The sequence below is a fragment of the Sebastes fasciatus genome, chromosome 3 (genome assembly GCF_043250625.1).
Source record: "Sebastes fasciatus isolate fSebFas1 chromosome 3, fSebFas1.pri, whole genome shotgun sequence".
Classification (NCBI taxonomy): domain Eukaryota; kingdom Metazoa; phylum Chordata; class Actinopteri; order Perciformes; family Sebastidae; genus Sebastes; species Sebastes fasciatus.
This window is the reverse complement of record NC_133797.1, coordinates 41,924,067-41,949,608: the sequence shown is the minus strand read 5'-3', so window position 1 is coordinate 41,949,608 and position 25,542 is coordinate 41,924,067. Positions and strand designations below refer to the sequence as shown.

At 39.9% G+C, this 25,542-nt stretch overlaps 2 protein-coding genes across 4 annotated transcripts; one reads left to right on the top strand and one right to left on the bottom strand.

Annotated features, from left to right (window-relative positions):
- The first annotated feature begins 330 nt into the window (after positions 1-330).
- hyls1 (HYLS1 centriolar and ciliogenesis associated) lies at positions 331-11,601 on the top strand. 3 transcript variants are annotated; one of them, XM_074631295.1, is made up of 12 exons: positions 331-425; positions 1,383-1,520; positions 1,614-1,700; positions 1,827-1,900; positions 3,804-4,045; positions 4,720-4,775; positions 8,306-8,472; positions 8,567-8,612; positions 8,693-8,747; positions 8,871-8,952; positions 9,814-9,840; positions 10,236-10,521. In XM_074631295.1, the coding sequence occupies exons 1-12, from the start codon at positions 365-367 to the stop codon at positions 10,254-10,256; spliced, it is 1,056 nt and encodes a 351-aa protein (XP_074487396.1). In that variant the 5' UTR covers positions 331-364; the 3' UTR covers positions 10,257-10,521. The 3 variants fall into 3 exon arrangements, with proteins under 3 accessions (XP_074487396.1, XP_074487393.1, XP_074487394.1); XM_074631292.1 differs by lacking the exon at positions 10,236-10,521 and adding an exon at positions 10,559-11,601 and having other exon boundaries at positions 335-425; XM_074631293.1 differs by lacking the exon at positions 10,236-10,521 and adding an exon at positions 10,559-11,601 and having other exon boundaries at positions 409-567.
- Positions 10,723-19,552, bottom strand: mrpl4 (mitochondrial ribosomal protein L4). The gene is made up of 9 exons (XM_074631301.1): positions 19,346-19,552; positions 18,242-18,323; positions 16,266-16,437; positions 16,094-16,145; positions 14,972-15,089; positions 12,896-13,002; positions 11,797-11,906; positions 11,646-11,719; positions 10,723-10,957 (listed from the first exon to the last, which is right to left on the bottom strand). Exons 1-9 carry the CDS (start codon positions 19,391-19,393, stop codon positions 10,812-10,814), a joined length of 909 nt encoding a protein of 302 aa, XP_074487402.1. The 5' UTR covers positions 19,394-19,552; the 3' UTR covers positions 10,723-10,811.
- Positions 19,553-25,542: the final 5,990 nt, after the last annotated feature.

Genomic DNA, 25,542 nt, shown 5'->3' with positions numbered 1-25,542 from the left:
ACTAAGGTGCTTTTATAGTTCTTTTTTCAGAATTATATGAACATCTGGAAGAAAAATGATTCTTTCTGTTGCACAATCAAAACATTTCTGAGTTAAAAGTCTTTTTCATGATCTAAACATAGTAGCCAGAAATGACACATCTTCTAACTTTAACAAAAAAAATATTTTTATTTTCTTTTAACACTATAAAGTTTCAGATTCTCAGATCTATAATTTAACTAACTTAGTGGAGTATTTTTATACTTATTAATAGTATAGTTTGTTAGGCTACTGGTTGTTGTTGTTGTTGTTGCCATTCTTCTCCTGACCCTCCCGCCCAGCAGGTGGCGCTACAACACTACACCGCCAACCGCTAATAGGCACAATGAAGAAGAACAAGACCGGAAGTCAATTCAAACAACAGAGCTGGATGACGGTTAGTGACGGTTGATGACGGTTAGTGACGGTTAGTTGTCCTGGTGTTTAAACAATAAAACCCGGTGAACGCTGCTAATAAAGTTAACCGGTGATGTTACCGTGATGTTACCGTGATGTGTGCACTATAACGGAGAACCGGCGCCCGTTCAGGTGAGAAACAAACCCGTTAAATGTCTTTAACTAGTTTATTTTAACTAGTTAGAGTCGTTTATATTTATATTTATGTTTATATTGACTGCTAACTGTTAGCCGAGCTCACTTCCGGTCGTTGAAAGTGATGGCGGACCAAACCCCGTTCAAAAACCTGCCACTTTAGGATTGTCTTGCTTATTAACTATTAAATTAGATCTATGAAACAGAAAAAACACTGCGAGGTCAAATCTGTATTGTCTTCTGATAAATTCGGCTTGCACAAAAAACACAACTAATTGTATTTGGTTTAAATATCAGCTGATAAAGTTTCACAGCGCTCTTATATTATTAACTATACATTTGGATCAACGACTACTGACACGTATTTACTATTAATGCAAGTCATGTTTCAGCTTTTAAAGATAAAGTAAAACATGGTCATAGTATCCATAAATTGTCATTTGAGTGGAGTTTGCCTTGAAGCAAACGTGTTTTTTGTGGTGCTGCTATATAACATTTATCTTTTGATTTTATTAATTAATGCATCTACAAAACGCTCTGATCCAAAGTACAACACGCTCAAGTGAGAATACTTATTTACAATGTGGTTGTCAAGATGTTAAAAGACATAGAATAATAAAAAACAAAATTACTTCTGTAAAGCCTAAACTTAAAAATACCTTTTCAAAGTTTGTTAGTAACCTGTCATCTTACTCCATAAAAAGCTCTGATCAAACAACTACAAACTTCTATAAAAAGGTCTCTCGTTGTTCTTCATATCTGTTTCCTATTGTGTTATATAAATATTATTGTAATGTATTTTTTCCCTTCAGGTTTTATGCTTCCTCTTCGACTTGAAACTGAAAATATGATGGACAACCTGGATTTCTCCGAAGAGGAAATTCAAGACCAACTGGCGGCTCTGGGCTACACAAACATACCAAAACACCGTCTGCGTGAATTCAAGCAAGGTTAGACTGTGACGCATGAATGAAACTAAATGTTCTGTTGATTGATGTTAAACTGATTATAGGTCAATATACCGTTGTGTGATGTGATGTCAGATCTTGATGAACTGGTTCGACGTGGAGAATGGAAAAGCCTGACCTCATCCGCTCAGCCGAGTCCTCCTCCCTACACCAAAGAGAAAGGTCAGAGGGACAGTAATAACTGTATTTTTATAACACTTTTCTCTAAACAAGCATGCCAGCCATTGAAAGATGTTCCATTAAAGTTAGTTGTGTGTTAACTGGTGAGTTCTACGTTTTACTTCACAGTCAGTCAGCGCTGCTTTCAAGGATCCGCTGGAGGGTTTTTCTTACATGCCAGAAAAGCAGACCATGACAGACAGGTAAGCGTTAGCCACACTTTACTCTTATTTTTTCTTTAATCTGGCGTTTGATATCAGAAAAAGTAAAAAAATTAAATAAAATAAATCATGGGTTTGCTTGTAAACATGTAAAGTGAGATGTGTTTGTTTGTGTGTAATTGTATGTTTTGAGATGTACAGTATGTCTTGAAGTCCTGTAGCTCTTAACGAGTGAAAGGCTTGTGGTTAATTGGCTGGTTGTTTTTATCTCAGGCTGATGTTTCCACATGTGTTCTTAACCGACGTTAAGAACTTTAACCGATCAACGCTATCGGTTAAAACGGTTAAAAGAAATATTAATGAAAAAGCTGAGAAAAACTCAGAGGAGCGACTCGTCTCTTTAAGGAGAAAAGCTGGTCCACCTTAAGAGAGTCTGAGCCGGCGTTACAAGATACAGGAAGTCGGCTTCGGTCTCCGGCTCGCTTGAGCGGAGGAGTTGTATCCCTCGTTGCATTTATCCACCGACAGATAAACTGTACACACACTGTCTGCTACACCTACACCACCACCACACACACTGTCTGCTACACCTACGTTCACAGCTAGAACGCCACCGACAAACCCACACTCCCCGCCGCCACACACACACGGTCTGTCGTACATTCGCAAAAGTTACGCCGCTTTTGACAGAGCAGCGGCGAGCACGAAGCTACCAGCAGAGCTAGAGCTGCTAATGTAGCACAAACACACACACTGTTTGTTGAACACTCGCTATCGTTAATCCGGACAGACACACAGCTGACAACCTGCTAAACTAAACTAAATGTGCGGTGGAGACTTTTACTGGGAAAGTGGCTGCATGTCCGCGACACTACACGCAACATCGTAGCTGCTAAGTTAACGCTCCCGGACGCTGAACTGGAGACAGTGAACGCAGCATCGTAGCTGCTAAGTTAACGCTCCCGGACGCTGAACTGGAGACAGTGAACGCAGCATCGTAGCTGCTAAGTTAACGCTCCCGGACGGTGAACTGGAGACAGTGAACGCAGCATCGTAGCTGCTAAATTAACGCTCCCGGACGGTGAACTGGAGACTCAGTTGTCTGTTGTCTTCATACACTGCAGCTGCTGCACCGCTGCATGAGACGCACTAATCTTGTCGGTTAACGGTTAATAATCAGTTAACGAGGGTCGATTATCGGTTAAATTTTTTTAAAATTTTTTTATCCCTATTTCTTATTTAAATGTATTTTACTGTGATGTCTGGTCTTGATGCAGCGATTTCTCTTCCTCCAAGACATTTTTTTTCCCATAGGAGACAATTAACAAAAACCTTAACATCAGGTTTTAGAGTCAGTCCCTCAGAAACGAGAGCGAGGGCTTCTTTGTACAGTCGCTGTTTTGTGGTGACATTCAGCTTCATCATCCAGACCACTCCATCTGCAGAGATTGAGTTTAAATCTAAGTCTTTTAGTAATGATCTGAAAAACTCTATTTAAAAATGTACCATTTATTTAGAAGTCATTTTAGAGTCTTTAATCTGAAACATTTCATTCTCACATTAAAGATCTTTCAGAATACGTTTCCTCTCATTCGTCTCCTGAGGAAGAAACACTTGTATACTCCTGTAATATTCCTATCGGGGCTTATAGCATGTCTGTGGTGCTCAGTGTGGTTTTTATAAAGAGCTCATTGTACTTTATATTGTTTCATTTCATATGTTTATATCTTAACTACATGTGAATATGTTGTAAAATGCAGATAGTAGTTAAAGACCCACCTGTGAAACCAGATTGTTATGTAAAGCTTGGTGCCTTGTCATTCAAGGGGAGGTTTGTTTTATTGACAAGACTAAAACTTTTAGCTTATTCAAACAATCCATCCAATACTTTCAGCAGTGTCAAGCACATGTGATTATTTTTTATGTATTTGATTCAACAACACAGGCGACCACCGGTCAGAGCAGAGAGTGTGGACGGCCGCAGGACAGCTTCGACTCGTACGCTCGACACTCGGTGGCTCTGAATCTCCGGCTGCCTCCAGGCGCTCCCAGCAGGCTGCAGGTGGTGGAGGTGGAGGTGGAGCCGGAGCCGGATCCTGACGACACCCTCCACCCGCCGCTCAGTGACGGCTACACATCCACTCCTGACTCCCAGCGGGAACGCTTCATCAAGAGAAAAGTCCTGAGGTAACTCTAACAAGACTCATGGGGTCTGTGTCTGTTTGTTTGGTTGTTCAAGTTTCAAGTTCGATTTTATTTGTCATTCCATTTATGAAAAATAGAGATGAATGAAATATAATTTCTCTCCGGACTGGTTCATAAAACCAACAAAACATCATCACAATATCTAAAGAACAATCTGTGTCCAATAAATGACATAAAGACAACTGCAACAGATTCTTAATATTGGTAATCTCTCAAATTTCCAGTCAATTAATTGTCAATAAAATGTCAATAATAATCAAAAGCAGAACCAAAAGAAATTCAAAGGTATTCAGTTTAGTGTTTAGTGATGGACAACAGTGAAGTAATATTGAAAATTAGATTTGTATTTTTATTTGACAACATTAATAATTGACCCATGTTGTCGCTCATTTTCAGATTGAATAATTTATGAATCATTTCAACAGTGTTAAACAGAAACCGTGAATGTGTGACACGTTGAATAAAGACACAGATTTAAAGTAGATTTAAATTGAAAACTTAAATATTCACTGGTTTTAATTCATCATGAAGTGACTCACCATGTGAGAATAACAATTCTAAATCTGCTGTAACTGCTCCAACTGGAGCTTTGTGCTTCCTAAATATATCAGTTTTGCTGGAAATGTGACAATAATGTATTTTTTTTCCACCTTCAGGAAACATAAAGGACAATCACTGGTCTGTGATGAATCAGTCTACAGTGAAGACTCAGGTAATTACATTTAACTATAATCTGTTCTGACAATCTGATGGGTTTGTTCTATAATAATAATAATACAAATAATAATCTTTATTTACAAATTACTTTCCACGTATTGATAAGTGGTCTATAAATTATATTAATATATAATAATTATTATTTTTAATTTCAGTTATTTATTTATTGACCTGGATGTCATTCCAGCAAATTAACATCAACAAATTATAAAATCATAAAAAAAATTATCAAACGGATAACTTTTAGGTAACAAAAGACTGAGCCAGCATAAAATAGGTAAAACCAATCGTTCCAGTAGAATAAAATAAAGAGTCAATTAACATAAAATCAATTAAAGTAAATAAGTTAAAATCAGTAAAAGCTCCCCGATAAAAAAATATGAGAGAGCCACCATTTAAAATCCTTCAAAATAATGTTATAAAAATAAGACGGTGATAACGGTTATTTATTGATTTTTTTTAAAGTTATTTTTTTGGGGGCATTTTCCATTTTTTTTATGACAGGACAGTGGATAGAGTCTTGAAAGGGGGGAGAGAGAGAGTGGATGCGGAAAGGGCCACAGGCCGGATTCGAATCCGGGCCGCCGCGGTCAGGACCAAGCCTTGATACATGGACGCCCGCTCTACCAACTGAGCTAACCCAGGCGCCCATAACGGTTATTTTAATCGCCAACTATTTCAGAGGATTTTGCTGAAAATATACAGGATATTATATGCATTTTTTAATCACAAAGTAATGCCTTTCACAAAATGCTTCACGTCAAAAGCTCACTTCAGATCTTTAGAAGAAATTCTTTTAGCAGCAAACTGCATAAATACAAAATAAATCATAATGAAAAGTCAAACAAACTGAATACTGAGGTGTCCTGGTGGTACAGAGATGTAATCCCGTTGGTCGCCAGCAGTCTGAGCTGTCTCAGCGTTGAGAAGAGGCCCAGCAGCAGAAGAAGAAGCTCCTGGATATATCAGCTTAATCCTCTTAGCTCCTCCGTTAAGCCCTCCGCCTCCACAGATCACAACACCTCAGCAGCAGTGCAAGTCGAGCCAACATGTACAAAATGAACGGCACTCAGTGGGACGATGACAAGACTTCTCTCAACTCCTCTTTTTGGTCTGATGGAGAGCGACAGGAAGATGAGGAGGAGAAAGTAGAGATTGAGCGAGTGATTGGCGAGGAAGACTTCAAACCTGTTGATGATGCAGAAGACTCTTACCCGCAGGCTTCAGAGGAGGAAGAGGAGGTGGAGATCGGCAAGGAAGAGTCCAAACCTGTTGGCGATACAGATGAGTCTTACCCGCAGGCTTCAGAGGAGGAAGAGGAGGTGGAGATCGGTGAAGAAGAGTCCAAACTTGTTGGCGATGCAGAGGACTCTTACCCAGAGGAGGAAGAGGAGGAGATTGGGCAAATGATAGGCGAGGAAGACGCCAAATCCATGGACGATGCCGAGGACTCTTACCAGGACGCTTCAGACGAGGAGGAGGAGGAGGAGGAGGAGACTGGCGAGGAAGACTCCAAACCTTTAGAAGATTCAGAGGACTCTTACCAGGAGGCTTCGGAGGATGAAGCGGAGGAGATTGAGCAAGTAAGCGGCGAGGAAGACGCCAAACCTGTGGACTATTCAGAGGACTCTTATCAGGAGGCTTCAGAGGTGGAAGAGGAGAAAGTGGAGATTGAGCGAGTGAACAGCGAGGAAGAGGCCAAACCTGGGGCCGATTCAGAGCACTTTTACCCGGAGGCTTCGGAGGAGGAGGAGGAGGAGATCGGCGATGAAGACTCCAAACCTGTGGATGATTCAGAGGACTCTTACCAGGAGGCTTCAGAGGAGGAAGAGGAGGAGATTGGGCATGTGATTGACGAGGAAGACTCCAAACCTGTTGGCAATGCAGAAGACTCTTACCAGGAGGCTTCAGAGGAGGAGGAGGAGGAGATCGATGAAGAAGAGTCCAAATCTGTTGGCGATGTAGAAAACTCTTACCAGGAGGATTCATCAGAGAAGGAGGAGGTGGAGATCGGCGATGAAGACTCCAAACCTGTGGACGATTCAGAGGACTCTTACCAGGAGGCTTCAGAGGAGGAGGAGGAGGAGATCGATGAAGAAGAGTCCAAATCTGTTGGCGATGCAGAAAACTCTTATAAGGAGGCGTCCGAAGAGGAAAAGCCTGAACAAAACAACCAGATCAACATCAGCGATGAAGACGATGAAGAGTGCCGTAGCAGCAGTTCTGATAGTCCAGCTCCGAGTCTGATGACGTCTGGCTACGGCACCTACCGACCAGAGGAGCAGGAGGGAGGAGACTACAGAGACGACCACACCATCACGGAGTTCGATCAAGACAGTCGGGGAGATCTGTCCGAGATGAGAGACGACGAAGAGGACGATCGCTCGCTGTGCAGCTTTGGCGGGTTTGACATCGAACTCACAGAGTCACGCTACATCGAGACTCGACCACTGAGCGCGTTGGCGGACGCCGAGCCTGAAGCTGATGTGCAAAAAGAGGTGGACATCACAGACATGAAACCAGAAGAAGATAAAGTCCAGGCTGAAAACAAATGGGATGTGACGCAGTTTGAAGATGGGAGTGATCATGAAGAGGAAAAGCAAAATGAGAGGCTAGAAGAAGAGGCGCAACACCTCAAAGAAGAGAAAGAGGAGGAGTCAGCGGATAGAGACGAGTCTTCAAGCAACAAAGACATCAAGTTTATCGACTCCAAAGTGGATTTCAGTGGGACGACGTTCAACAAGATGTGTGAGGAATGGGAAGGAAACCTCAGACAGAAGAAGGGTAAATGGTTCCCCGTCTCCATCTGTCTGTTTTCTAAACTGTACCTTGAAACAGTGTCAAGATCAGGTTGTTAAAAGGCTCAAATTTGAGGGATTATTTCTTAATCTTAAATCAAATCTCAAGATACTTCCTTAGTATGCCATAAAAATGTACAAAAGTCATATAGTATGTCATACAAATGACAATAAAGAAAAATCATAGTATAGTATGCTATAAAAAAGTTATTTTTTTTTAATAAAAGTTTGAAAATGTTCACAAAAAAGTCATAGTATAGTATGTCAAAAAAATGAATGAAAAAAAGTCATAGCATAATATGTCGAAAAATGTAATTTAAAAAAAGTCATAGTATAGTATGTTGAAACATTTTATGAAAGTAAAGTCATAGATTGGTATTTCGAAAAATTGTTTGAAAAAGTCAGTATAGTATGTTGAAAAATTTCATCAGAAAAAGTCATTGTATAGTATGTTGAAAAATGTCATGAAAAAAAAGTCACAGTATAGTATGTTGAAAAATGTCATGAAAAAATGTATAGTATAGTATGTCAAAAGAATTAATGAAAAAAATTATAGCATAGTATGTCGAAACATTGTATGAAAAAAAGTCACAGCATACTATGTCCAAAAAAACTGAAGAGAATAAATCCGTTCTGTTCTCTGGTTGTTGTGATGGTAAAAGTGAAGTTATTTCCCACTAACTTCCTGATAAGCTCACTGAATGTTCTGGATGTTGTTTGTTTGCAGACTCAGCGAGTTGTCTGGAGGAACGGCTGGCTGACCTCCAGTTATCCTCGCCGGCTCGGCGCGACTTGGAGACGGGGAACGAAGACGTCTCCAGTCAGAGTGACACCCAGAGCTCCGACGCAGAGGGAGTCTCCTTCAGCGCCTTTGAATCTTATCTAAGAGGCATGGTGGGTAATGTAGTCTCCCAGAATGTGGTGGCAGACAAGTTTCCACTGACGGTGTCTGATTAAAATCACTTTACTGTTGTTTCACTTTGGACAGACTCGATCTCAAAGTGACGGTGACCTCAGGCCCAAACCCAAATCCTGTGAGTCAACACAAACCCAATGTACAAGTTCATATTACTGTTTATATGACCCTAATTTATCAAAAAAAAATATGTTCCAGTCATCCGACCAGTCAGGAGTCAGCAAACCATTAAGAAGACGGACCCAGTAGCCAAGTAAGTTATAAACTCGTACCCCTGATAAAATAAGGAGTGCACAGACATGACTGAAGAAAACATTTCTACTCATCAGATTCACGTCGGTCTGATACTTGACTCGTAGTTTTCTCGTCTCTGCAGGTATTTCCGGTACAAGCAGCTCTGGGAAATGTTTAAACTTCCAGGAGAGACGGACAGGAGAGCTCTCCGCTGGGAGATCAAGGTATGAAAATACATCTTCAACAGAAAAACTAAACTTCTATAAAGTGTACAAATATTTACTTTCGAGCTCCCCCTCCTGCTTCTCTACGATCTGCTTGTCTAAGTCCACTTTCTGTAACTCGTGGCTTTAGTTGTTGGTAGAGATGCACCGATACCGATACTATGCTCATGTAATTGTACCCGCAAAACGGCTCCGATACCACTTTACGGCAGCGTCACCATCTTTCAGGTCTTTTCGCACTCGCTTACGCTCCACCTCCCCGACGGTGCGGGCGAGACGGGCCGGTGCTGCGCCCGACCCCGCGGAGCCGGGATCCCACCTCACGCCGGCCGTCACTTTCATTGTGCCGCGGGGTTTTGCTGTCACCCTCTGACTCGTGTGTGCGTTAGACTCCTTGGTCCGTGTTTCAAGACGGGTCGGGTGGGTTGCTGACATCGACGCAGACCCCTGGAGCCTTTTACGTGGGACACGACGCGGTCGGGGCGCACAGAGGACAGTCCGCCCCAGTGACACTTTGTCCACGGTCCCGGGAAGCACCTTCCCCCCCCCACGAGCCTTTCCAAGCTGACCTAGAGCCGGTGGCGGCGCACCGCCTCGTATGCGGGACTCCCCAGCCTGCCGTGTGTTGCTCACACCCTCCAGCTGGCTGTTAACGAGGGTCTTTAGGCACAGAGAAGTACTCGTATCGGTACTCGGTATCGATGAATGTAAGTACTTGTACTCGGTTTGAAAAAAGTGGTATCGGTGCATCCCTAGTTGTTGGAAAAGCTCTGTATGGTATCTGAATACTTCTTCCATCACTGATGACGATGAGAAGTGTTTTTGTACGTCTCACTTAACAAATGTTATTTTTGTTTTCAGGAGCGACTTGCATTCCAACCTCCACCGGTGAGTATCTTCCCAAACATTCTCCATAACGCTGCACTAGTCAACATGTTCCGTGCTACAGTCAGTTTTATATCACAAGTTACAAGTTTGTTATTTACTGTTCCACACATTATGACTGCTTGACATTGAAGCTTTAAAGCTAAACAATTGTGTCGTTTCTCACCACTAACATTTTCTGATGTGGCTTTAAAACCAGTGAGATACGGGCACGTATTAGACTGCAGATCTGAAGATTATCTTCTCACTATCTTTATTGTTTTAATGTGGATAGAACGGAAGGTAGTGTACCGGCATTCAGTCCACATTGACGGTCAAAAACTGAAAAAGTAGACTACTTAAAAACGCTGATGTAAACTTTTGAAATGTGATTAACTAATACTTCCACTTCCCTGCAGAAACAGACTCTGTTACCTTAATGTGCTGCCGTGGAGCTGATCACAGTATAGGAATCTTTGCAACGACTGCGCCGATATAAAACATTATTATTTGATCGTATCAGTTCTGCAGCCAAAGAATTACCCGTTTCAGAACCGATAATAAAAGATGTGTCAACATCACCTGGTGCTGTGATCAGCTGTGTTTACAGACAACGTCATCAGTGGTGTGTTTGTAATAAGCGTCCGTCCCTCCAGCCTCAGCTCATACCTTTTTCTTTTAGCCTCTTAGCGCGGACATACAAGATATTTAATGTTGAGTCTTGTTCTGTTGTGTGTTGCAGCCTAAACCTCGGAGGGTTTACGTGCCCAACACCTACATCGTGCCAACAGAGAAGAAGCGCTCGGCCCTCCGTTGGGAGATCAGGAACGATTTGGCCAACCGCCTCCTTCCGTACAAATACAGTTATTGATGTTAGGCCTTTTAGGGTGTTTTTAATACAATGCATTGTTCTTTTTTTATATTTGGCATTATTTATTGATGTTTTTTTTGTTACACAAAGAAAAGTGAATATATTACAGGTGATTTCATGTCTTCTATGGGAAGTCGGAGTAGGGCAGTTTAAATGGGTACAGAGGGGTGTAGCGCTGGTCGTGCCAGAGCAGCTTGTCCTCCAGAAACTTGACCGTTTCCAGAGTGAGGACGACGGCTTCGTGTTTCAGCATGCTGTGGACGTTCAGACCTGACGGAGTAAAGACAAGAAAAACATCTGCTACTGACCGGTTCTGTTCACTTCCACAGACTAAAAGACTGAAATGTTGATGCATTTTGGAGTTTTAAATAATGGTGTCATGTTAAAGGGACAGTGTGTAGGTTTTGGTGGCATCTAGTGGTGTGGTTGCAGAATGCAACCGAGTAACCGAGACTGCGGTAACGTGAGCCTCAGAGTGCAAAACCGTGGTAATACCATACTTTATAGATAAGGAAGTCAGACGGCAGCTGGCGGTACCACGGTTTTGCACTCTGCGGCTCACGTTACCGCAGTTTCACAAACGTGTCGGAGAACTACGGTGGCCTTCAGGTAACGTAAAAACGTGAAAAAGTTTGTGCTTCTGTAGAAACATGGCGGACTCCGAAGAGGACCCGCTCCCTATGTAGATCTAAACAGCTCATTCTACGCTAACAGTGATTCTTAGTTATGAATCTAATGTAATCCATTTCTAGCTATACTGTACTACCCTGAGATGTTACACACTGTTCCTTTAAAATGGTTTGTTGAGGAGTTCCACTATGTGATGATGAAAAACTATCATTCATGTCCGAGGGAGTTGATTTGTATGTAAGGATTTTTAATTAAACTGATGTCCTACTTGTTTTGTTCCCTAACTGGTGCGTTGCGTCACTTTCTCAATAGAGAAGCACTAACTTACCAATTGCTGGAATAATGTTCACTGTCTTCAAACTGGCTGTTGCCTGAAGGATGTTTTCAGGAAACTCTTCACCTCTGAAAGGAACGAGAACAACGTCAGCAGTGATGGAACCGCAGTAGTAAAAGGTTGATTTAAAGCTGGTGATACTCACACGTCGACTATTAACACCGACTCCCCCCAGTGTTTGTGTCTGAGGAGGTCCAGCAGGTACTGAGGGTCGGGTGAGGGGATATTCAGAGAGTCCACGATGTGAAGGTAGTCCTGCAAAAGATATATCATATTCAGTTAAACATAGATTCAACACTTCAGTCAAACAAACTACAATTACTCCTGCAAAAATATTTTGGTGACATTTTTCAACAGTGTTGAAAAATGTCATGAAAAAAAGTCAGTATAATATGTCATAAATTAAAGGGACTGTTTGTAACTTTTTAAGCGTATAAATGTACCGGGTCGGGTCACATGCGCGCTCGCATTTGTATCAGGTCGGGACACATGCGCGCTCGCATGTGCGCGTTCACGTGTAGCCGCTGCCTCTCCTCTGCCTGCTCGCCTTCACTCAGACAGCTCGCGCGTTCTCGCTCAGCTCGCTCCACCTCTAGACGTGAACGCGCGCTCACTCCACACTGCAGAAGAGTTAGTTTAGCTCTGAGAATATCTAGTGAATGTTCAGTGGACGTTTGTGCAGAAATAACTGCTGCAGCTCCTCCAGACCAACAGAGGTTTCCCGTGTCTTGGGAAGTGACGGGGCTCTGCAACGAGTTACGTTGTTGTCTCGTAACCTACCGGGTGCCGGTGTCTTCCTGCTCTCTCCGGCTGCGGGCGGAGAGAGCAGGAAGACACGCTGCAGAGCCCCACTGAGGCAGGAAAAGCCAACATTGGATCAGATCTAAATCATGTTCATGGAGAGACCTTGGTCTGGTCAGCTAACATTACTGCCCAGCAGGTTAAATATAGAGTGATAATGTGGTTTTAGCTGACGTGTGTCGCCTCACTGTGTTGAGCGATGCTCGTTTATGTCTATGTAGAGCGAGCAAGCGCGAGCCCGACGCTGACTTTCATTGATTTCACAGCCACAGGTGTCGCTGTTAAGAAGCATTTCTGAACGTTACAAATGGTCCCTTTAAGTGTTTTTTAACATAAAGTCATAGTGTAGCATGTCATGAAGTCCTCATATAGTATGCCATAAATACAGTAAGTCAATAAGGACTTTGTTTGTTCTCAACGTTGAGTGAACAGGTTCGAGTTACCTGAGCCATCTTGGAGCTCAGAGCCACTTTGAGTCCTTTCACTCGGACCTTCATGGGTAACATGTAGAAGTAGCTGGTCGGCCCTCTGGGTCCTTTAGCCACTCCACCTGAGAGAAACACATCACCTGTCAGACTCATTCTCAACCTGACGATCAACAACATGTAGTTTCTAATGATCGTACTACTGAGGTGACAGCAATCAGGCTTTTGTTGCTTCCAGGGAACTGTTTGGAAGTTCTGTATATTAATATTACTTTCCACAATCATTGAGTCTTTTAATCAACTTCAGTCCGGATCATAACTACCAAATATTCATCCATTTTCAGAAGTTTAACCCTTTAAATACTAGTTTACATAATGCCACTGTTGTTTTTTTATGAAACAAACACAAAAAATGAATTATCTTTTGGATACTAAATGTTAGCGGGGATTTGTTTTCACAGTCTGGGATATATCTATCATTAGCAACAACACTGATTGATGCAATGAGCAGCAGTAACTCTAATCAGGGCTCCAGACTAACTTTTGACATTGGTTGCACTGGTACGTCTAACTTTTTAATTTAGGCAACATAATTATATTAGAATTAGCACATCATTTAGGTGCACCCAAAGGTTTTCACCACACGTTTTGGCGCCGCAATAATTCATTTTAAGCGTTTTGCCAGTTCCCACAGGTAGAGAAAGTAGAGAACCAGAAATTTAGCAGTCGAAACCAAAACCAGCAAAAATCCTGCGATTCTCGACCAATTCGATAAAACGGTAAAACAATAAATCTGATGTACTTCAACATCTACTCCTTTATTACTGTTAGCATGCTGTGTTTGTTAGGAAGTGAAACAGGTCAGAATTCTCTCTCTACTATCTGTTTTATATTGATGTGAAAACAGAATGACATCTGAGCACATCATGATAACGTTAGAATTTACTGAATACAACCTGAACGCATCATAATAATGGAAGTCAATGGCTCCTCCCGTGAACTCGCTCTCGTCCTGCCGATTTCAACTCAGATTTGTTGTTCCCGGTGGGGATGCACCGATACCAATACCAGTATCGAGTATCGGGTCCGATACTTTTGGGTCCTATTGCACTGCTTCACGCTCCACTTCCACCGCGCACGCCGGCCCTCACTTTCATTGCACCATGGGGTTTTGCTTGCACCCTCTGACTCGCGCGTACGTTAGACTCCTTGGTTCGTGTTTCAAGACGGGTCGGGTGGGGTTGCTGAGATCGTCGCAGACCCCTGGAGCCTTTTACATGGGCTGGGCCCCGATCTGGGGGCACGACGCGGTTGGGGCGCACTGAGGACAGTCCACAGCGATGACACTTTGTCCACGGCCCCGGGAAGCACCTTCGCAACCAAGCCTTTCCAAGCCAACCTAGAGCCGGTGGCGGCGCACCGCCTCGTATGCGGGACTCCCCAGCCTGCCGTGTGTCGCTCACACCCTCCAGCTGGCTGTTAACGAGGGTCTTTAGACACAGAGAAGTACTCGGTATCGGAGAGTACGCAAATGTAAGTACTTGTACTCGGTCTGGAAAAAAAGTGGTATGGGTGCATCCTTAGTTCACAATGTCGAATTATCAGGGAAAAAATGGGGGGGGCGGGTAAAAGAGCACGTACAGGAGAACGTGGCTCAATCTGGTGGAAGCCAGGGCTCCAGATTTAATGCCTGATTATTACATTAATATTGATTATTATATTAATAGAACGCATGATTTGATGCTGTAATGGGATCAGAAATAGTGTTTTTAATGAGTGGCTACACAGTTTATTATAGACTTGATGTAAATGTAATGAAATGTTTGCCATAAGCATCAAAACAGCCCAAATGACTGCAATGACGTGAAGTAGTTGTGGAACCACTGGTATAGAACAACCCTCCATGACAACGTTGGGTCTCTCTGACTGGACTGGCAAATCAACGGAGCTAAAGTTCTGAGAGGAAATAACACAAAGCTGAAGGTATTTTAAAAACCTAAAAGATTAGAGAAACTATTCAGGTCTGCAACCCAACGAGCCCTCGCCGCTCCGCCGCTGATGTAGCGGACGAATAGAAGAACCAGAAACAGTCACCTCCTTTCCATATCGGCGATCTGATGCTTCCGTGGCGAGCTCGTCCACTTCCTTTCTGTTTCCATGGTTTCCTGCCTCCACCGCTGACCTCTGACCTGACCTTTGTGTTGGCGTGGCTCTGAGAGATCAAAACAACTATTAGTGACGTGAATAGTATACACAAAATACAGTTTATATAATACAGTATATAATACAGTTTATATCATACTGTATATCAGTCAGTATATAATACAGTATATATATATATATATATATATATATATATAATACAGTGTATATATATATATATATATATATGACAGTATATCAGTCAGACATTAATGAAAAGATCAATTCTTTCCCCCCTGTTCCAGTCTTTGTTAATCCTACCATCTAGTTTAATAAGAGCAAATAGTTTGGCAGTAAACACTCATTCATGCATGCATGCATTCATTCATTCATTCATTCATGCATTCATTCATTCATTCATTCATTTATTTTTTGACAAAAAAATATTTTTATTAGCAAAAGGCTCATTTTACAATTTAATTCCAACGTGTTTCAACATTTTTTTGTTTTTCAAACAAATTTTGAAACCGGAAAAATTTAATAAAATAAGAAATTAATAATTATAGAAAAAAAGAATGTGGTAATAATATATTATTGATAGTGAAACTATCCTTTTATCAAATATACTTAATCTACATAATTATATTTATAATAATGAATAAATAAAATAAAATATAGAAATATTAGATACATTCAAAGTAATGATTGAAACAATAAAGAAAAATGATAAAATAAAAAACATGTAAAAGAAATGCATATATATATATATATATATATATTATAAATAATAAACACACATATCTAGTGCTCATACACGTTTATAAATCTGAATGCATCAGTATTGATAATGGTTTGAAGAAATATTAATATTGATTTTAATTGTAAAAATTTGCCAATTAACAAACAGTAAAGGGAAGCAAAAGAAAACTTAACAATAATAATAATAATAATAATAATAAATGCATATGTATATGTATACATCCATCCCTATTAAGACAGTAAATGCTATTTTTTCTGTACATTGAGTAGAAGCTGTGTGATCTGTAAACATTAACGAGTGAATCAGGAACTCACAATTCTTTTATAGTTCCTCTGCCACGTTTCCACCTCGTAGAGGACATCGAGCCTGAGAGGAGAGAGGACGGATTAACTCTTTAGTGGCTGGATCTAAAGGCTCAGTATGAGCAGGAAGAACTAACAACACTCTCCTGATGAACGGGGACCGACGGCAGATCTCAACTTTTACCTCGGAGGCACCGCGAAGACGTCCGGGTGGAGCTGAGCCAAACCCAGCGGCTCGCCGTCCCGCCTCTCCAGAGTGTCCACCCACGTCCGGACGGGACTCAGGTGAGCGGGAAGGACGGCGTCACACCTCCTGAGGAGAGGCAGCGAGGAGTCTGCAGGAGGAGGAGGACGCTCTGCAGGAGGAGGCACAGTCAGCAGTCAGTGGAGGACGTCTTCAACATGATGAACGAAGACAGGCAATATTAAGAATATCTGAGCAGAGAAATCACTAGAGAGCAGCGTGGAAGACTTTTACTTCAGTTTCAGTGTGACTCGGAGATGGGAGTGAAATGTGTGTGTGTGTGTTGTGTCTTATTATGTGTGTATCTGTGTCTGTTGTACCAGTGATGGCTCAGAAAGTGATGGAATTAGGGCTGTCGCGTTATACCAGTACCGACGATAACCGTGATAGTTAATAATTAAATAATGAAATCATGTTTATAATTCTCTAAATGTCCCGTAGGTCTGAATGAGAGTGTGGATGGAAGTTTATAATACACGTATTAGAACCCGCCAATCGCCAAATGTGGGTAAATCGTTGGCAGTGGCGGGTAAATTCATCAGACTATCAGCCACTTTGGCAGACAAGGAAAACGTTAGAGATGGGCATAGAGAAGCGGTTCATAGTTGTTACCTCTGTGACTACTACTTCCTCTTATCGATGCTCTCCGATAGTTACACAGTTAGGGATGTTATGCCCTGTTTAACTTCCAAACACTAAGCAGCTTATGATACATAATTAAAACTACTAATGCAAAACAATTTATATATTTTAGCAAATATTTAAATATATTTAAATATTCTCATAAAGTTATGACTTTATTCTGTAAATATAAATATTTAAAAATACAATAATTTATTTCCTAATCATTTGAATTGTGTTTTTATGCAAATAGCCACTATAGATGAGGATAACAAAGTACAGTACAGTACAGTACGGTACCCTCCCGCCCCAGAAGCTACAGTGTAATTCAAACATTGTAATTTACTGTGCATGTAATGTTTTTTATGTAAAATATATCAAACAACTTTATTCCTTCATTTAGCGTAGAGATTTCTAAAGTGGCAGATAAAAACAATACTGACCTGCAACAGCAGCAGGAAGTGAAGAAAGTTCATTTCAGACCCTGAACATACTGTATGACCATATAGTGTAAATGATCCAGCGATGTTTAGGTTGTAGCGGTGAGTTTTAAAGTTAGCAACCAACCATGTCATACTATAAACCTTTACTTGTCATGAAGGAGGTTAAATAACGCTCCGAACTTACGCTACATTTTGTCCATGTTCAAAGGGGTCACTTGACCTCTGACCTCCAGATCAGTGAATGTAAATGGGTTCTATGGGTACCCACGAGTCTCCCCTTTACAGACATGCCCACTTTATGATCATCACATGCAGTTTGGGGCAAGTCATAGTCCAGTCAGCACACTGACACACTGACAGCTGTTGTTGCCTGTTGGGCTGCAGTTTGACATGTTATGATGTGAGCATATTGTTTTATGTTAAATGCAGTACCTGTGAGGGTTTCTGGATCAATATCTGTCATTGATCTGTGTTGTTAATTGATTTACAATAATAAATATATACATACATTTACATTTAGCAGCATATTTGTCCACTCGCACGTTGATAAGAGGATTAAATACTGGACTAATTTCAGTTTCAGAACAGATAGAAAATGTGTGATTAATTGTGATTAATCACGATTAACTATGGACCATCATAATCAATCATAAGGAGAGTTTCATTATGATACAAATTCTGAATGCAGACAGAAACTCGTCTGGAAATAAAACATAATATTTGATGAAGATCCTGAATATTTGGTGTGAAATATCAGGTAACACTACTTCAAACAGCCCATCAGCGTAACCACGACGACAGCAACACACAAGTTTAATCATTGAATCCTTATTGACAGACAGTCTGACTTACTTAATCTGGAAGGATCCACCAGGTTGGTCGGCAGCAGTAAGTTGGGAGGCAGAGCGCTCTCGTTGGAGAAGGACGAGGCGAACTGAGGAGGAAACAACAGCGATCAGTAACAGCTGATATATATCTGTTAACATTCAGCAGGAACTACAGGTGGCACGTTTCTAGTGGTTTAATCACACAGTTATGATGAGAGCTCATGTCGGTCAGCGCTGCACTCTGAATGAATAGTTAAGACACAAATACTCTGTCTGATAGTATAAACTGTATTTTATACACAAGCTGTTAAAACAACAGCTCATCCCGAGCATTGAGTTACCGCAGCCGAGAGGCACAATATATATTTACATAAAAATTAAACTGAAAAATGTTTATTTTATTGCATAAATGACTTCAGCACTGAAACAATCACCTGATAATGAAGTTGAAAGAAAACTAATCAACAGCTGTTTGGTTTTAAGAGATTTTGTTCATTTGTCCTCAGTGAGGATTTGCTCCTTTTCTCTGTTTCACTATAAATGGAATATTTAAAGAATTTGAGGACGTCTCCTTCATCTGGAGGACATCTTTCAAAACTTTGTCATATTTTATTGACAATTTTAGTTTTTTTTAGCACTAAACTGTAATTGTATATCACTTTAGTCCAGAGGTCAGCAACCTCCACTGTCTGAAGAGACATTTTAGACAAGAAAACAACAACAACATGTGATCACTGTGATGAAGGTAACTCAGTTTATAGTCTCAGTATATAGTATATCAGTCTGATGCAGTGAGGACCAGAGAGACTATGGACTACGGAGTATTAGGGCCACATCGAGGGAACAACATCTGAGATTTACACAATAAAGTCACAATATTACAAGAATAAATAAAATATGTAAGATGACTTTATAATATTCTGACTTTATTGTGTAAAGCTCAGTTTTAACCCTTTGGGGGTTAAATCTGTTTGTTATGTGAATAATGCATCTGAATGATAGTTCATCTGTTTGAACAGGTTCTGAAGGAGAAGAGGAGAACACTGATATAACATCTGCTGCTGTGTGTTTGAGCCTGCAGCTGTTCACCCGGTAACCGTTAAACTCACCCGGTAACCGTTAAACTCACCCGTTTAGCGGCTCCTCTGCAGCAAACCAGCAGAGTACAACGAAGCATGTCGGATCTGTTGTCTTCTACAGTCACACAAACACACTTAAAACATGTTAATCCGGTTAAATCCCGTCAGATTCCCGTTGTAACCGCTCTAACCGGACTCACCGGACGCACCGGACGCACGCTGCTGAGAGGTCGTGCTGGCTCTCTTCCGGTGTGCTGTGTTGGCGCGTCTTGATGACGTAGCAGAGCGGCGACACCTAGCGGCTGGAGGCGGAAGTTAAGATGCCCACTCTTCATGAAACACCTGGAGCCTCAGGTATAAAACACCTGGAGCCTCAGGTATGAAACACCTGGAGCCTCAGGTATGAAACACCTGGAGCCTCAGGTATGAAACACCTGGAGCCTCAGGTATAGAAGACTGCGCAGCTTTCACACTGGAAGATGGAGTACTCACGAAATTGGAAAAGTACGTAAGCACAGAAATGTTCACAGGTATGAAACTGTGCGTACGTCTGTTCCTAACCTTTCCTTTATACATCCCAGTCAACGTGAAATTGAGCGCAGCTGCACGTGCAGCTTGGTCCGCCTCGTCTCCTCCCATTAATAACTGTGTAAATGACTATAAACACGCGCCATGCTGTCACCTATTGTCCAGATAACGACGGCAGATCACGCTGCAAAAGGAACAAAAAAGAAGAATTTCACAGAGTGTGAAATTGAAGTGTTTGTTTCTGAGGTGGAAGCTAGAAAACATATTTAATTTGATGGTCTTTCATCAGGAATCAGTAACAAACGCAACGTCTCCACAGCAGCTGACCGTGCGCTCCCGAAGGCTCCCGAAGGCTCCCGAAGGCGCACGGTCAGCTGCGCCCTGAGCATCGACTGCTGGGGGCGCTGGTCTGGCCGCGTCCTCACTAAATATATACTATACGCTGTGCTGGAGTCACAGAGAGAGATTGTAAATACAATGAAGGAGATATATAGGATATATATATATGTATATATATGTATATATATATACATATATATACATATATATATATATATATGCAACAAATTAAAAAGAATGAAACGTTCTTGGTGAGATAAGTCATATATTAAAAGACCTTATTAAAAAATAAATGTTTGTCTCAACTCACCTCGTTGCTTTACATTCTGTGTATCTCATCTAAGCGGCGCTGTATAGCTGCTGCATTTGGCTCGTTGTTAGGTGGACCAGGGTCCGGTTCATCCGCCTGTAGCCCCTCTGGAGCACCGGCTCACCACGGTGGTTTGCCACATTGTGCCACACGCGATTTTGGTTTTGGCACAGTGGTTAAGGCATGTCATCTCTGGGACATTAGTTTAAATGTGTTTCTGTTGTGCCTTTCTGATGTTAAACATTATGCGCAAACTAGTTAAGAAATATGTGTTTTTTTTAACCTGATACTATACTAGTAGTACAAGCTCATACTATACTAGTAGTACAACCTCATACTATACTAGTAGTACAAGCTCATACTATACTAGTAGAACAACCTCATACTATACTAGTAGTACAACCTCATACTATACTAGTAGTACAACCTCATACTATACTAGTAGTACAACCTCATACTATACTAGTAGAACAACCTCATACTATACTAGTAGTACAACCTCATACTATACTAGTAGTACAACCTGATACTATACTAGTAGAACAACCTCATACTATACTAGTAGTACAACCTCATACTATACTAGTAGTACAAGCTCATACTATACTAGTAGTACAACCTCATACTATACTAGTAGTACAACCTCATACTATACTAGTAGAACAACCTCATACTATACTAGTAGTACAACCTGATACTATACTAGTAGAACAACCTCATACTATACTAGTAGTACAACCTGATACTATACTAGTAGTACAACCTCATACTATACTAGTAGTACAACCTCATACTATACTAGTAGAACAACCTCATACTATACTAGTAGAACAACCTCATACTATACTAGTAGAACAACCTCATACTATACTAGTAGTACAACCTCATACTATACTAGTAGTACAACCTCATACTATACTAGTAGTACAACCTCATACTATACTAGTAGTACAACCTCATACTATACTAGTAGAACAACCTCATACTATACTAGTAGTACAACCTGATACTATACTAGTAGAACAACCTCATACTATACTAGTAGTACAACCTGATACTATACTAGTAGTACAACCTCATACTATACTAGTAGTACAACCTCATACTATACTAGTAGAACAACCTCATACTATACTAGTAGAACAACCTCATACTATACTAGTAGTACAACCTGATACTATACTAGTAGTACAACCTCACACTATACTAGTAGAACAACCTCATACTATACTAGTAGTACAACCTGATACTATACTAGTAGTACAACCTCATACTATACTAGTAGTACAACCTGATACTATACTAGTAGTACAACCTCACACTATACTAGTAGAACAACCTCATACTATACTAGTAGTACAACCTGATACTATACTAGTAGTACAACCTCATACTATACTAGTAGTACAACCTGATACTATACTAGTAGAACAACCTCATACTATACTAGTAGTACAACCTCATACTATACTAGTAGTACAACCTCATACTATACTAGTAGTACAACCTCATACTATACTAGTAGTACAACCTCATACTATACTAGTAGTACAACCTCATACTATACTAGTAGTACAACCTCATACTATACTAGTAGAACAACCTCATACTATACTAGTAGTACAACCTGATACTATACTAGTAGAACAACCTCATACTATACTAGTAGTACAACCTGATACTATACTAGTAGTACAACCTCATACTATACTAGTAGTACAACCTCATACTATACTAGTAGTACAACCTCATACTATACTAGTAGAACAACCTCATACTATACTAGTAGTACAACCTCATACTATACTAGTAGTACAACCTGATACTATACTAGTAGTACAACCTCATACTATACTAGTAGTACAACCTCATACTATACTAGTAGTACAACCTGATACTATACTAGTAGTACAACCTCATACTATACTAGTAGTACAACCTCATACTATACTAGTAGTACAACCTGATACTATACTAGTAGTACAACCTCATACTATACTAGTAGTACAACCTGATACTATACTCGTAGTACAACCTCATACTATACTAGTAGTACAACCTGATACTATACTAGTAGTACAACCTCATACTATACTAGTAGTGCAACCTGATACTATACTAGTAGTACAACCTCATACTATACTAGTAGTGCAACCTCATACTATACTAGTAGTACAACCTGATACTATACTAGTAGTACAACCTCATACTATACTAGTAGTACAACCTCATACTATACTAGTAGTACAACCTCATACTATACTAGTAGTACAACCTGATACTATACTAGTAGTACAACCTCATACTATACTAGTAGTACAACCTCATACTATACTAGTAGTACAACCTGATACTATACTAGTAGTACAACCTCATACTATACTAGTAGTACAACCTGATACTATACTAGTAGTACAACCTCATACTATACTAGTAGTACAAGCTCATACTATACTAATAGTACAACCTGATACTATACTAGTAGTACAACCTCATACTATACTAGTAGTACAACCTCATACTATACTAGTAGTACAACCTCATACTATACTAGTAGTACAACCTCATACTATACTAGTAGTACAACCTCATACTATACTAGTAGTACAACCTCATACTATACTAGTAGAACAACCTCATACTATACTAGTAGTACAACCTGATACTATACTAGTAGAACAACCTCATACTATACTAGTAGTACAACCTGATACTATACTAGTAGTACAACCTCATACTATACTAGTAGTACAACCTCATACTATACTAGTAGTACAACCTCATACTATACTAGTAGTACAACCTGATACTATACTAGTAGAACAACCTCATACTATACTAGTAGTACAACCTCATACTATACTAGTAGTACAACCTCATACTATACTAGTAGTACAACCTCATACTATACTAGTAGTACAACCTGATACTATACTAGTAGTACAACCTCATACTATACTAGTAGTACAACCTCATACTATACTAGTAGTACAACCTGATACTATACTAGTAGTACAACCTCATACTATACTAGTAGTACAACCTGATACTATACTCGTAGTACAACCTCATACTATACTAGTAGTACAACCTGATACTATACTAGTAGTACAACCTCATACTATACTAGTAGTACAACCTGATACTATACTAGTAGTACAACCTCATACTATACTAGTAGTACAACCTGATACTATACTAGTAGTACAACCTCATACTATACTAGTAGTACAACCTCATACTATACTAGTAGTACAACCTCATACTATACTAGTAGTACAACCTGATACTATACTAGTAGTACAACCTCATACTATACTAGTAGTACAACCTCATACTATACTAGTAGTACAACCTCATACTATACTAGTAGTACAACCTCATACTATACTAGTAGTACAACCTGATACTATACTAGTAGTACAACCTCATACTATACTAGTAGTACAAGCTCATACTATACTAATAGTACAACCTGATACTATACTAGTAGTACAACCTCATACTATACTAGTAGTACAACCTCATACTATACTAGTAGTACAAGCTCATACTATACTAGTAGTACAACCTCATACTATACTAGTAGTACAACCTCATACTATACTAGTAGTACAACCTCATACTATACTAGTAGTACAACCTGATACTATACTAGTAGTACAAGCTCATACTATACTAGTAGAACAACCTGATACTATACTAGTAGTACAACCTCATACTATACTAGTAGTACAACCTCATACTATACTAGTAGTACAAGCTCATACTATACTAGTAGTACAACCTCATACTGTACTAGTAGAACAACCTGATACTATACTAGTAGTACAACCTGATACTATACTAGTAGAACAACCTCATACTATACTAGTAGTACAACCTCATACTATACTAGTAGTACGTGTGGGATACAGTAGGTGAGATAGACTGGTCTGATGCAGACTGGAGATTTTTTCCAAATCAGTACGACATCCGGATATTTTTGGAATACTGTAGATTTTGCTTTTGTCGCATACTGCATACTACATACTACATTTTGGCCAAATCAGTACGTACTACTAGTATAGTATGAGGTTTCGAATACAGCCTACATGTACATTTGAATGAGTTATTGTCAGTGGTGAAATGTAACTACGTACATTTACTCACGTAGTCTGCTGTAATTCACTTGAGTATTTCCATTTTATTCCACGTTCTACTTGTACTGACTACACAACAGAGAGGAATATTTGTACTTTTTACTCCACTACATTTGACTGACAGCTTTAGTTACTTCTCAGATTTAGATTATCAATTCAAAATATGAATCAACTAACATATTATGATGTATTATTATAGGTTAAGTTACCCAGCAGTAGCCTTTATATGTAAAGTAATTCAAATTATAACCACATTTACCAACTGCAACATTAAAGTAATGAACACATTAATGCATCAATAATCATAATCCAATAACATAACATATAATGATTCTGAAATGGGTCATTCTGTATAATGAGTACTTTTAATTTTTGTACTATTTGATGCCAATACTTTTGTACTTTTACTTATGTAACTTTTTGAATACAGGACTGAGCATATTTCTACATTGTAGTATTGCTACGTTTACTTAACTAAAAGATCTGAATACTTCTTCCACCACTGAATGCAAGTACATTTACTCAAATACTTTACTTAAGTACAAATCTGAGGTACTTCTAATGCCATTTTCTACATCTACTCCACTACATTTAACTGCCAGCTTTTTTTACTTTACAAATTGAAAACAAAACATATTAAGAGCTTGTAAAATACGTTTTGTTATAAATTAAACTACTCATTAGTTCATACAAGTACAACTGAAACACTTAGTCGATTAATCGATTTGTCAATTGACAGAAAACTAATTGGCCTATATTTTGATAATCCTTTAAGTATTTTTTTAAGCAAAATTGTTTTCATGGTGACGTCATGTTTCCAGTAAAAACTGGCTTTGCATTAAAATGTGTACGATGGGGCTTTTTTATTTATTTTATCTTACTAAGAAAACTATAATGGACTTAAATAATTGATGAAACAGCATATACG